Source organism: Artemia sp. Qi Xiang Cuo, chromosome 18 (genome assembly GCF_049724085.1).
Source record: "Artemia sp. Qi Xiang Cuo chromosome 18, ASM4972408v1, whole genome shotgun sequence".
Taxonomy (NCBI): Eukaryota; Metazoa; Arthropoda; class Branchiopoda; order Anostraca; family Artemiidae; genus Artemia; species Artemia sp. Qi Xiang Cuo.
This window is the reverse complement of record NC_142811.1, coordinates 60,228,890-60,241,545: the sequence shown is the minus strand read 5'-3', so window position 1 is coordinate 60,241,545 and position 12,656 is coordinate 60,228,890. Positions and strand designations below refer to the sequence as shown.

Below are 12,656 nucleotides of genomic sequence, written 5' to 3'. Positions count from 1 at the left end.
GTCTTCAGTTTTTCAAAACAAGGCAAGCGTTAAGTTGAAATTTGTCCGCCATATTTAAATTTAGTTTAGTGTCAGGTCTCTATCTCTCTGTCCTTCTCTCTTCCTCCTAATTTTTACTCTCTCTCTCTTTTTCTCTCTCCTCTTTCTCTCCCTCTGTTTTTCTCTGTCTCTCTCTCTTTTTGTCTTTCTCTCTTGTACGACTATTGAATTATAACTTTCATGAATAGCTTTTAGCACTTTCGTTTATTTTGAAATGTGATCTTGATTATTTTAGAAAGTCCAAGATCTACACTTAACTGTCCAAGAGAGAACGGCATGTTTGAAGTTGAAGGAACATGCAATCAATTCTATCATTGTACAGATGGCAGACATACATTGATCACTTGCCCAGAAGGTGTCATTTTTGAGCCAAAAGTGGGTGCTTGTATTCATCCAGATCTTTCCAATAGAAAAAATTGCAGTGCCGCCGGTAAGTCGTTCATATAAAGCTGGAGAAAAATACCGTATCAAGACTATACAGTACCCAAGAGCACTCGATACAGTACACAGAAGCATCGATGCTTTGATTCCTGTAGGTTCCAGGGCCATATAAAGCTACAATTTATAACCGAAAAGTATAGCAGATATCAAAACATGAGTAATAATACAATTTCGGTACCTGTTAATTAAACAAAACATACCCAAGAAGTGAAGTTAGGTTAATCCTAATGAAGTTAAATAAAAAAAATAAGTTTTTTTAACTGAAAGTTAGGAGCGACATTAAAACTTAAAACGAACAGAAATTATTATGCTGGGAAATTCGGCGCCCTTTCATAGTAATGTCCCTTCATCCATGAAAACTGCCTCCATGGAAAGATCCTCCGACGTAACTTCCGACCCACCCCTCCCCCCCCCCCCTACCAGAAAACATCCCTCCTGAAAACGACTGTATACATCCAAATAAGCAATACTATATGTAAACATTGGGCAAATTTCATAACTTACAACCCTTCCCCCGGGGACTGTGGTGGATTACAACCCTTCCCCCGGGGACTGTGGTGGATTATGTCGTCCTCAAAGATATAGTTATTATATTTTTGACCATGCTGAACAAAATGGCTATCCCAAAATTTTTATTGGATGACTTTGGGGGAAAATGAGCATGGGAGGGGGCCTAGTTATCCTCCATTTCTTCGGTCACTTATAAAGGACACTAGAACTTTTAATTTCCGTTCGAATGAGCCCTCCCGCGATATTCTAGGACCACTGGCAGTACGATCACCCCTGGGGAAAAAAAAATCAAATAACCACGCATTCGTGATCTTTTTTCTGGAAAAAAATACGAAATTCCACATTTTTGCAGATAGGAGCTTGAAACTTCTACATTAGGGTTCTCTGATACGCTGAATCTGATGATGTGATTTTCATTAAGATTCTATGACTTTTAAGGGGTGTTCCCCCTTATTTTGAAAATAAGGCAAATTTTCTCAGGCTCCTAACTTTTGATGGATAAGACTAAACTTGATGAACCTTATAAATTTGAAATCTAGTATAAAAATCCAATTCTTTTGATGTATCTATTGGTATCAAAATTCCGTTTTTTAGAATTTCGGCTACTTTGAGCCGGGTTGCTCCTTACTTACAGTTCGTTACCACGAACTTTTTGATATAACCTTTAGTTTATATGATAATATAATTTGGGCTATATATCTGCACATTAGGGGGGGGGGGGTAAAGTCTTTGGACAGTGCTCCTTGCCTGACACAACCTAACCTAATCCCACCCGCCCTAATGTGCAAATTTATAGCCCAAATTATATAAGTGTAATGCATTCTGTCACCCGTCACTTGTTTTTTGTGACAATGAAACAGGTTTTCTTAGATCTAACCTAAGCATAATTTAAATTTGTCGTTTAATTAACAAGTACCAAAGTATCTTAACTGTAATCATGTTTTTTACACCAGAAACCATAGAAATTGATTTATTCTAATTCCGAAGATTTAAAATTGCAATCTACCTCCTTTTTACGGTATAAGTTTACGAATTGACTCCACGCTGAGTATCCGACGTGTCAGTACTTTTTTAAAGTTTTGTTAGTAGGATACGGTGCTTGAAAGTATCGATACTAAGTATTACCCAGATCTAAGTTAATAATTGTTGAGTTTAGTATTTATTCATCATGAAGAAATGTATTTAATTATTCTACGTTTTATTTAATTATTCTACGTAAGTTTTGCGATCGAGAATAGATTTTATTTGAATATTTGATACTGTTTTTTTTTTCTTATTGTTTGTGTTGGGATCATTTCTCAATGCGTATGGATAAATGATAATGAAATGGGTTTTGATGGTTGAAAGGGTAGGGGGGAGGGTTCGGCTGTATTCCTTCTGTCACATGGTAAGTTGATTTCTGATTTATTGTTTGAGCAGCTACTTAGGAATGTTCACTGATGGTTTTTTTCATTCCCAGATAAGGGGTTAAAAACCCTTGCCTTTTTTTGGAGGGGGGGGGGTATGGATTCTGAACAGTAAATAATCTTGACCGTTCATTTAAACATTCTAAAAGAAATATTGAAATAAAATTAAAACACAAAACAAAACCTCAAAAAAGCACAGCTCATGAGCGGCATAAAAACACAAGAAGTAACTAGCTAAGAAAAACTTTAGACAATAGCTATGGGCTATTCTAAATCGCTTATTCATTTTAAGAAGTAATGGCAATGGAGATTTTATGCGGAGTATCCGGCTTGATCCTACTGCCTTGGGCTATAATCGAGGAAAACTTAGATGGCTATCTAAGTAATGGAAAGAAAACTTTCGATTGTTAAGTGACCATGTTTAATTGATCATTACAAATTAGAAATATTGTGCTTTTTGACCATTTTGATCTCAAGCCAAATGAAAAGTATTTTATCGGGATTGGTGTGAAAAGAGCCTGTAAGGAAGGATTTGAAGGAAATTATAGCTTCATGGTAGGTCTTAAAGAGAGAAGCTTAAAATAGTTCAGGGTGGAGGAGTAGTGTGCACAGCTGTGGTGGCCGCAGGTGACTTATTGCCGGTAGTAATAGTAGTAGTAGCAGTATAAGCTAAGGCATAATTTAAAGACAAATAACGTGAATAAATAATATAATAGACAGCATGAAAAGGGAAAATTTAAACGTGAATGATGAAAATAGAAGAGGAAAAAATACAAAATATTATATAGATTTAAAAAACCAGGATATTATTCATTCTTGATGGTGTACAGGATGATCAGTAAAGGAAGGGAAAGAGTTTAATTATAATAATAATAAAGTTGAATTGAATTAAACTGTAACTAACCTTAATACAAGGGATTGAAGCTCAAACTCGAATGATGTTTCAACCGCCTTTCTTCAGCAATTTTTTCTCAGCACATGGCACAACGAACACCAAGTCTGCCATATTTTGAGATCTTACGATGAATTTTTTAAGATGGCGGGTATCGAAGCAAAAACTTGAGGTATTTACAGTAAATACTCCACAGTTTTAGTCTTATCAGTATTTGACAGCCAGTCCCGTAACAGTTATATTTATAGCAGGTGAAAGAGAGCTTTGTTGCTTACTCGTCACGGCTAAGTCCAAGACCGTATCCAGAAGGGAAGGTTGGTGGGTTTGACCCCCTTTTGAAGTGGTTGCCTGACTCGTAAAAACGTGACAAAAATGTATATAAACAAGTTTTTAATTCACTTTTTAAAGATTTTGTGTGTAATCCCCCCCCCCCCCCTTACGCACTCGGAAAAATAATCCCCCTATTTGGCTGTTCCAATCACAGCTGAGATAATTACGCTGCACATAAATAAATGATCCCATTTTGTGGGATTTCTAAGTAGCTCTCTTAATTGTCTATATACAAAGAAGCAGCTCATGTTTTGGCGGAAACCGAGCCTATGATGAATACGGTCTACATTTCCCCAAAATTTCTAGAAATAGATGCAACTCGAGGATCTTCCTGAGAACACTAGACACCCTAATGGGGTTATATCCTCTGCATTGATTTGTAATTTTCCCTTTTTGGGAAGTATTTAAAAGAACATTAGCCCATTATGAACTGGGAGCTATACCACACTCGACGCACATCAGTAACAGGAGAGAAAGGTGTTCGAACAAGAGGTGCCATAGGTTTTCTCGGCATATACTACCGAGACCTGGTGCCTTTCCCCATTTTAATTTGTGCACTATTTTGACTAGAGCTGATCTAGATATAAAACCGATATTTCACACTCTTTATACAGCTGTAGAGTTTTTCGTACAAATATCATGTTCTCATTCATGCTTTAGGTCAAACATGTTTTCGTTTGGCTGCATGCATAAAAACTGGTTCTCGTGGAAAAGCCTGGAGCAGAGCAGAATTTTTTTTAATTTGTCATAAGCAAATACTCCTGCACACACATCATATTGTAATGGTGGCAGATTCCACATAGATAGTCTACGATCAGATTCACTGACGATTTGATTTTAAAACTGACAAAAAATTTAACAAAATACAACTGGCTTAGATTTTCTTGTTTTACAATGCATTGACAAGCTGTCTCAGCCTTGAAACAATTGCACGGGCATCTATTTTAAGGGGAGAAAAATGGGGAAAAGGAAGGTAAAAAATTAAAGTAATATCGTCAAGAATTATAAGAAACTTTACTGCACGCCCAAAAAATTTTTCTGATTTTTGGAGGGAACGGAACGGGCAAAAGATCTCTCCTTCCAGCCTTTCTGTTGGATAGCCTTTAACTGCCTAACAGCAACTAAGAATTGCCTAACAGCTAACAACTAACAACTAACTAACAGCTTAACTAACTAACTAACAGCCTAACAACTAAGAATTGCCTAACTGCCTAACAGCAACTAACAGCAACAATAACAGCAAAAAGGGGTAAGTTTTAAAAACTAGAGAGACTTCTTTTCTTTCGTCACTTCCAGTGTATTCCCTACTCAAACTTTTTATCTAACCTCAGTTTAACCTTAGTCTAACCTCAGTGAATAAGTCTAAGTTTTTTTTGCTCGTCTTGTTTCACATTGTTGTAGAGTTTGAGGTTTCTTGTTGCTCTTGTTGTTTGTGGTATGTTGTTACATCACTAGTGGATATGTTGTTTGTCTGACCTGAGTTTGTTTCGTTTCTGACTAGAAAAATTCTAGTGTTTGTGAGTATTATAACAACCCAGTAAGACTCTAACGTTTTTCAGTGTCAACCCAGATTCCCCAAAAGATATCAAATAGCATCAACATTTTTCCGAGATAATGGATTTTATTAGGGAAGCGCTTAATTTTTTGTGTAATTTACTGCTTGATTATTTAATTGCACAAATAATTCAATCTAAAATTTGTGTTTATTTTTTTTTTTAGAAATTCTATCCTTTGAATGCCCAAATAGACAACATCGATTCCGCCGTTTGAAATTTGGAGACCATGACCGTTTGCCACACCCAGAGACTTGCCGTATGTTCATCATGTGTCTCATGAATGGTGAACCTAGACTTGGGGGATGTTCTATTGGATTGGTGTTCAACCCTAAAACTGGTAGATGTGACTTACCGAAGAATGTTAAGGGATGGTAAGTAACTTTGGGTACTTGTATGATTTAAGCCCCTACCTAATATTTTTCTCTGACGCTCAATCGCAATGAAATATTCCTAAGTATGATAAAAATATAATACTTCACAAATTTGGGCTACATATTTGGACATTGGGGGGGGGGGGGTAAATTATAGCGAGTGTGCATGCCTAATGTGTTAGGTACAGTTATTCTGCATATTACGAAGTAAGAATTATTTTATTTTCTAACTTCACATTGTCCAAATACTTTTGTATTTTCCATCTATCCTGTCACTTTTCCTAGTCTTGTCTCACGCTAAGCTGAAAGAAACTAAAAAAAAAAAAAAACGGTTCTATAATGCGTCAATGAATTAACAACTTGAGTGGTAGGGGATATATCACACAAGTACCATTTGTTTTTATAACAAGTGTAGTAAAACAAGAGCATATGTTTTATCAAAGAAAAGGGTGGCACTGAGAGAACTTTTTCATTCCAAACCTCTGGATAGAGAACCTAGAATTACCATAGCTTTATCGTGTGGACTTGTACTCCAGACGGGCCATTAGTTTACAGGCCAACTCAGCGTCGTTTCAGAACATCTGCCGGTTGCCAGGTCTTTTTTTTACGGGCAGAAAAAGTAAGCCTGTCACCCAATATGGTGGGTGAGATCAAACCTTTGACCTTGTTCTGGCACTGTTACTTTAGTAACAAAGGTTACTTTATTGTGACTGAACAACCTAGACATGGGGGAAATTATAGTGAAAGCTTGAAAAAATAAACGTAACTTACTGAACAGTGTTAAGGGATGGCAAGGCCGTACCCATAGGGGGGGGGGTTAGGGGTTTTTAACCCCTCCCTAAATGTTTTTTTGGCTCGTAACAACGTAACAAAAATGGATATAAAAAAATTTTGTATGCATTATTTTGAGGTTTTTTCGTGTAAACCCCCACCCCCCGAATTTTTTTTTTTAGTAAAACCCTCTCTGAAAAAAAATCCTGGGTACGGCCTTGAGGGATGGTAGTAAATAAATCTATTTTTGTTCTTTATATCTGGGTTTATTTTCTTTATGAATCCCAAAGCTTTTGGGGTTGATAAGGCTATTGAAGAAAACCCTTAATATGTCTAGAGTTAGGATAAAAAAAAGTAGCGTACCTAGAATCCCCAGTAATCTCCTGGAAATTCTAGCATTTTAGTCCTAGCAACATTTGATCCTAGCATGGTCCTAGCGAATGAAATAACGAGGCATTTTCAACACCTTTCCAAGTTCGTTAATGTTTTCACGAAACCACTGACAAAGGAGGATGAATGCAATATTGATGTAAGATTTTAGAGATTTCCAGAATATCCAGCAACATCTACAATTGGAGGCACGCAAATAAAGAAGATGTTTGGTGACTGTGGACTTGAGGTATGGAATTATGGACTGAGGACTACTCCAAGGGAAGGGGAAGTTGAAAGTGTGGTCAGAGACAAGTTAAGTGACCAAGAGATCCAGATCGGGTATGTGAGAGTAAATGGGACCTGGTCACTCGAGTTGAACACTAAGGCCAAAGAGTAGTTGGGAAAAGAACTGTATAGGTCGCGCTGAAAAAGAGGGAGTTAGAGTTCCTTATAGGTCTTACGATTTGCCTTTTGACGAAAGAGTATGGGATAATGCAACTTACTGGACGTTGCCTCTATCCCATGTGAAGGAATTTGGCTCATTTTTCAGAAAATATAATGACCTTGTAAATTGAAGAAAACTATGGTGTCAGGTTAAGATTTAGGAGGATAAGAAAATAATAGATTTACTATCGAAGAGAGACATGGAAGCTACAAGGATATAGGGAAAGTTTCTGGCGTCGGTTTTGGAACGTCGAGAGTTTTTTTTTTTTAATGTTTTGGAGTAGGTTTTCTGTCAGTTAGTTTCAGTATCAACTTATCTTGATATGGATTAGTCTGTGGGTTTGTGATTGTTTATGTGATAACAGCTCTTGGGGTTTTGTGTCAAAACTTCCATCCTGTTCTATACTTGAAACAAGGACATATCAACTATTTTTCATTAGAAGGGTGGTCAGGAGCTGAGGGACCTTGGACGTTTTTAGCTTTTTACTACATAATTCAAGACAGAATATATAAGTCTGACTTACTGAACAATGTCAAGGATTTGTGAGTAATGGTATTTTTGCGCAAGGGCGGTTGTATAAACTTTGAAGGAGGCTCATTTGATTGGAACTTGAAAGTTTTAGTTCCCTTTTTAAGAGTTAAAAGTGACCGGAAACTAATCAACCTCCCTATCCCCTTGCTCTCAGGCCGATTTCATGAGTCAAAAGTGATTGGAGGGCAACTAGCCCCCCCCCTCTCTACACCCTCTTTTCCCCAAATGGATCCGATTCAAATTTTAAGATAGTCATTTTGTTTAATCTGGAAGCCAAATAACTACGCCTCCAGGGTTGACAGTATCCCCCACAGCCCGGGGGCAAGCAATGTAAGTTAAGAAAGTTGCCTTTTTTTAACCTATAAGATTTTTATGGAAGGGGTGGTCTTATAAACTTTGGAAAGCACTCATTTGATTGGAAATTGAAAGTTCCAATTCCCATTTTAGAGTTAAGAGTGATCAGAGGGCAACCAGCCCCTTGCCCCCAGGGCAAAGGCTGTGAGTTATGCAAGCCATCCATTTTTATGGAAGGGATGGCCGTATAGACTTCGGAGAAAGCTCATTTGATTTTAAGTCGAAATTTCTAGTTCCCTTTCTAAGATTCAAGAGTGAACGGAGGGAAACTACCCCCCCCCCCTCTCACATCCTTTTTTCAAATGCTTCCAATCAAATTTGAGATAGTATTTTGTTAAAAATAATCTAAATTTCAAATAACTATGATTTTGTATTTGATACAACCCCCCCCCCCCCAGCCCACGGGACAATGCTAATTTCCCATTTTAACTTGTGAGCTTGTTGATGGAAGAGATGGTCGCATGAACTTTGGAGAGGGCTCATTCGATTGGAAATAAAAAATTCTAGTGCTTTTATAATAGTCGGGAACGGTCGGAAGGTAACCAGCCCTCCTCGTACCCTCACCCCCTTTTTTCTCCGAATGCATCCTATCAAAATTTTTATGTAGCCACTTTGTTCAAAATAGTAGAAAAATCAAATAACTATAAAACAGGGTGAACTAATTCCCCACAGCCCCGGGGCAAGAGCTGTAATTTGTGCAAGTTGCCCATTGCCAACATATAAGGTTTTTGTGGAGGGGTGTTTGTACTAACTTTGAAGGGGGATCATTCGATTGTAAATTCAAAGTTCTAATTCCTCTGTTAAGAGTCAAAAGTTATCAAAGGGCAACCAGCCTGCCTTTCCCCAACCCCCTTTCCTCCCAAATGTATCTTGTCAAAATTCCGAGATAAACATTTTTTCGGAATAGTTCAAAGGCCAAATAACAATGATTCCGGGATTACCCCCCCCCCTCCAATCCCAGACCCCGGAGCAAGGCCTTTAAGTTATACAAGTTACTTATTGTTACTTAGTTTCTTTTTTCACTTTGATACCTTGATTTACTGATTTACGTGGCAACTTTTATCTACGGGGAAAGAGCTGTAAGTTATGCAAGTTGGTTAATTGTTACTTTGGTGCTTAATTTACTTTGATCTTTGTTTAGTTTGATACTTTGTTTACTTTGATACTTTCTTTACTTTAATGTATTGAAATTGTTACTTTGATACTACTATGATACTTTGATGAGCCTTTTTTGTTGAAAAAAAATTATTTGAAAGAACGTTGAAAAACTTAATTTAGCAATAAAAAACGAGCAGAAACTAATTAAAAAAAAACTTTCCGTAAAAGGAGGTTTTCAAAGAAAATTAAAAGCCATATTAAACTTAAGATCAGAAGAAATAAGTTCTTAGAATAATTCAAACTCCAAACGACGAGGAACTAGTGTTGAAATGTCATGATCAGGTATGGAAGTAGTTCCAAAGCTGCCAGTAGCAGAATTCGACAGAATTCCAAAAGCTGCCGACACTTTAGTAGCACAACTTGTGTTGTGACAGCTTTTTTTAAGCAAAAAGTATTTTTATGTGTTAAATGGTATTTTCTGACAAAATCTGCTAACAAATTTGAAAACAGCCAAGTAGCATTGCTACTTTGCTACCCCACTTTTTGCACAGCGGGTCGTAATAAGTACAAAAGAAAATGTTTTTAATGTAATTTGTTTCAGTAAAGCGCCAATGGCGCACTAGGCTCTAGGCTTTTACAGTTAGGGATGGTGACAGTAGCCAAACTCTTGTTGTTGTGAAAACTACATGTGTCTTGAATAGTCTTGAAAAGAACTGATAAAATTGAACTAGACATTTGATATATAATTATATTAATTGCTGAAAACTCATAAGCAAGATTTTATTACAATATAATTTTTATTTTTGTTCTCAATGTTGTAATAAGTATAAAAGAAAATATTTGTAACATCATTCGTTTTCAGTAAAGTGCCAATGACTCAGTAGGTTTTAGACTTTTACAGTAAGGATGGATATTGTCTATTGGAGACTTCTTTCTTGTTTTTCTTCTTTTTTGGCGGGATTTCGGGATTTTAGCGGGATTCGGGATTTCGGCTAATGGAGTTTAGCAAACGGTAATGTTACCACGTCTAAAATAAGGTCCTAATTTACAAAAACAGAAGGCCTTGAAAAATTTATTGGGTATGTTTCCGCCATCCCAATTGTTGGCACACAGAGATATAAATGTTAACCTAGTAATATTTGTTGCTAGAAAGCTTTAGAAAATAGAAAACGAATCTCTATAATTTAAAATTATTCGAAACTAAACTTAAAGATTCAGAGTTCAAGCCAAGTATAAAAACCAAATCCACTTTTAAAACGCATCAATTGCCCATAAATATTATCCAGAAGTACAAATGTTGTATTTAAGAACTTTGAAACTCTCAGCCCCGCACTAAAGAAAATAACAATTGTCCCTTTTGTCGAAGAAAATAACACATTCCCTAGCAGAATTTCTGCGTGGGTTAAGATAAAATTTGCATTCAGAAAACTAACTATCCCAAGCTCAAAAAAGGTAGAATTTACATCGTCAGAATAAAAAAAAGAAGGCTAATAAATTAAGAAGAAAAATATGGAAACAACAATGAGAACATAACGGACCGTAGATGCGCTTGCATGAGAATTATGCAGCTAAAACTATTTTTAAGAGGATGAAAACCAAAATGACATCATAAATGGAGCTGGAGCATAAGCATTTATGTGAGAATAATCATCTATTTTAAAACGATAGAAACAGGCATTAAAAGATTTATTTTATAAGCTACTGCTAACAGGCGTTTTAAATTACAGTGAAGATTTTTACGGAGTAGAGGAGGAAGAAGATTCATCTGAAGCAGGCCTTCCCGGTTTTGGATCGTTTGTTGATGATGGTGTTGCTGCCAGCAAGGACAGGGCTGCTGAAGTTACAAATGAAGCCACTCGCCTGGAAGGTAGACAAAGAAAAGTGATTAAGAAGATGAAGGTCAAAGCTTAACATTAAAGATTTGTTGTTTTATTTTCAATTTGAATTAAAGTCTATTTTTTTTTAATTTTTTCTGAGTAATATTGAACAGTGGAGACTCATAATGTCATAGTGAAGGCTGCGTCACGGCATTCGCTAATGAAAGCACTCGTCTGAATAAAAAAACGGGATTAGGGAAAAGGGATGAGGACTCTTGGTGGAGGGATTTTTGTAAAAGGCAGCGCCTGAATGGCAAAAAACTGCCAGTCGGGAATTTCCAATGAAAAGGAAATGACGATACAGAAGAAATATATCCACTTTAGAATGCAAGTTTGGTTTTACGTCTCTGCTGTTTTCCGTTTTCGAAGATCATTTTCTGGATAATCCCTGATTCTTTTTTTCTGATTCATGTCTTGGCCAAAACTTTGAATGTAAAATTACAAGTAAATGACGCGGCAAAGGATAGGTCAAAGATCGTTTAACTGATCTGACACCCGTATCTATAGATGGGGGTGAACTTAAATACCTTCTAGCTTTTAGCTTAAGAGCACGAGGTTTGCAGCCCATATTAGACCTTTTCATTATAGCATGTAGTTTTACACCGTTTTCTTACCCCTATACACTTTTCGTTTAATTTTTCAAAGATATCCGACAAATAACACAGCTTGAATAACCATACAGAACAGAATGAACAAAGCCCAAGCCATCTTGTCACATAAAAATTTCTGTCTATAAATTTTTCAACTTGTCTCTTAAAGGAAAAAAATTGCCATATGTTTGCTTCTAATGATAAAATTGAAAGTTTTATTAAAACGATTAAAATGTGGAAAGATAGTGTAGAAAAAAAATCGTTCGAAATATTTTCCAGTGTCGACAATTTTATAATTGGAAAAAAATCACTAAAACTTTTATTACAAAAATTATTATAGATCACTTAAAAACGCTAGAAACTTAGTTTTGTTGATATTTTATATTAAATATTGATTTAAAAAAGGTAGCTTGGATTCAAAATCTGTTATGTATTGATTTAACTGAGATTGATCACATATCACTTAAAGCTCAAGAGGAATTTGCTGAGCTTTCCAGTGACTGAAATTTAAAACTACAATTTCCAAAAAAAGCCCTTGATTGTATTCTGGATCAGAACTAGAACTGAATTTTCCAAAGTCGCAGACACGGCCCTATATAATTTTCCACCAATCAATACCACACATTTATGCGAAGTTTCTTTCTAATCTTTAACATATGTCAAACCCCGATATGGTTTATCGCTAAAAAATGTTGAAGAGGTCTTACGTCCAGCAGTGTCCACCAAGATTCATTCCAACATTCCACCAAGATTTAATTTGTTATGTAATAAACAGGCACATCCATCTCACTAAAGTTTTTCCTTTCATTTTAATTTAATATTTACCACCCAACGACTGCGTTCAAATGTGTTCGATTGACCTAAGACGATCAGAATTCTGTTTTATTTATGTATTGCAAAATATGTAATTTTGATGAAAAATAGGGCATATAATTTTTGTAAGTATAATAAATACAACTTTTCAACTCTTGTGGAATTTTAGATTAGTGTATGTTTCTAAACGAATTCTAAAACTATATATTTTTATATTAATATATTATATTGTTACCTAATAAATGAATCTTCAAAAAATA

At 36.0% G+C, this 12,656-nt stretch overlaps 1 protein-coding gene across 1 annotated transcript in view; it reads left to right on the top strand.

The window, feature by feature from the left end:
• LOC148941724 (protein obstructor-E-like) overlaps nt 1-11,082 on the top strand; it is a 35,484-nt gene extending 24,402 nt beyond the window's left edge. Inside the window, exons 3-5 of the mRNA XM_089103907.1 lie at nt 275-469; nt 5,338-5,545; nt 10,844-11,082. Of these exons, the coding sequence (XP_088960033.1) occupies nt 275-469; nt 5,338-5,545; nt 10,844-11,027 (587 nt within the window). The 3' untranslated portion in view covers nt 11,028-11,082. The remainder of the gene's footprint in view (nt 1-274; nt 470-5,337; nt 5,546-10,843) is intronic.
• Nucleotides 11,083-12,656: the final 1,574 nt, after the last annotated feature.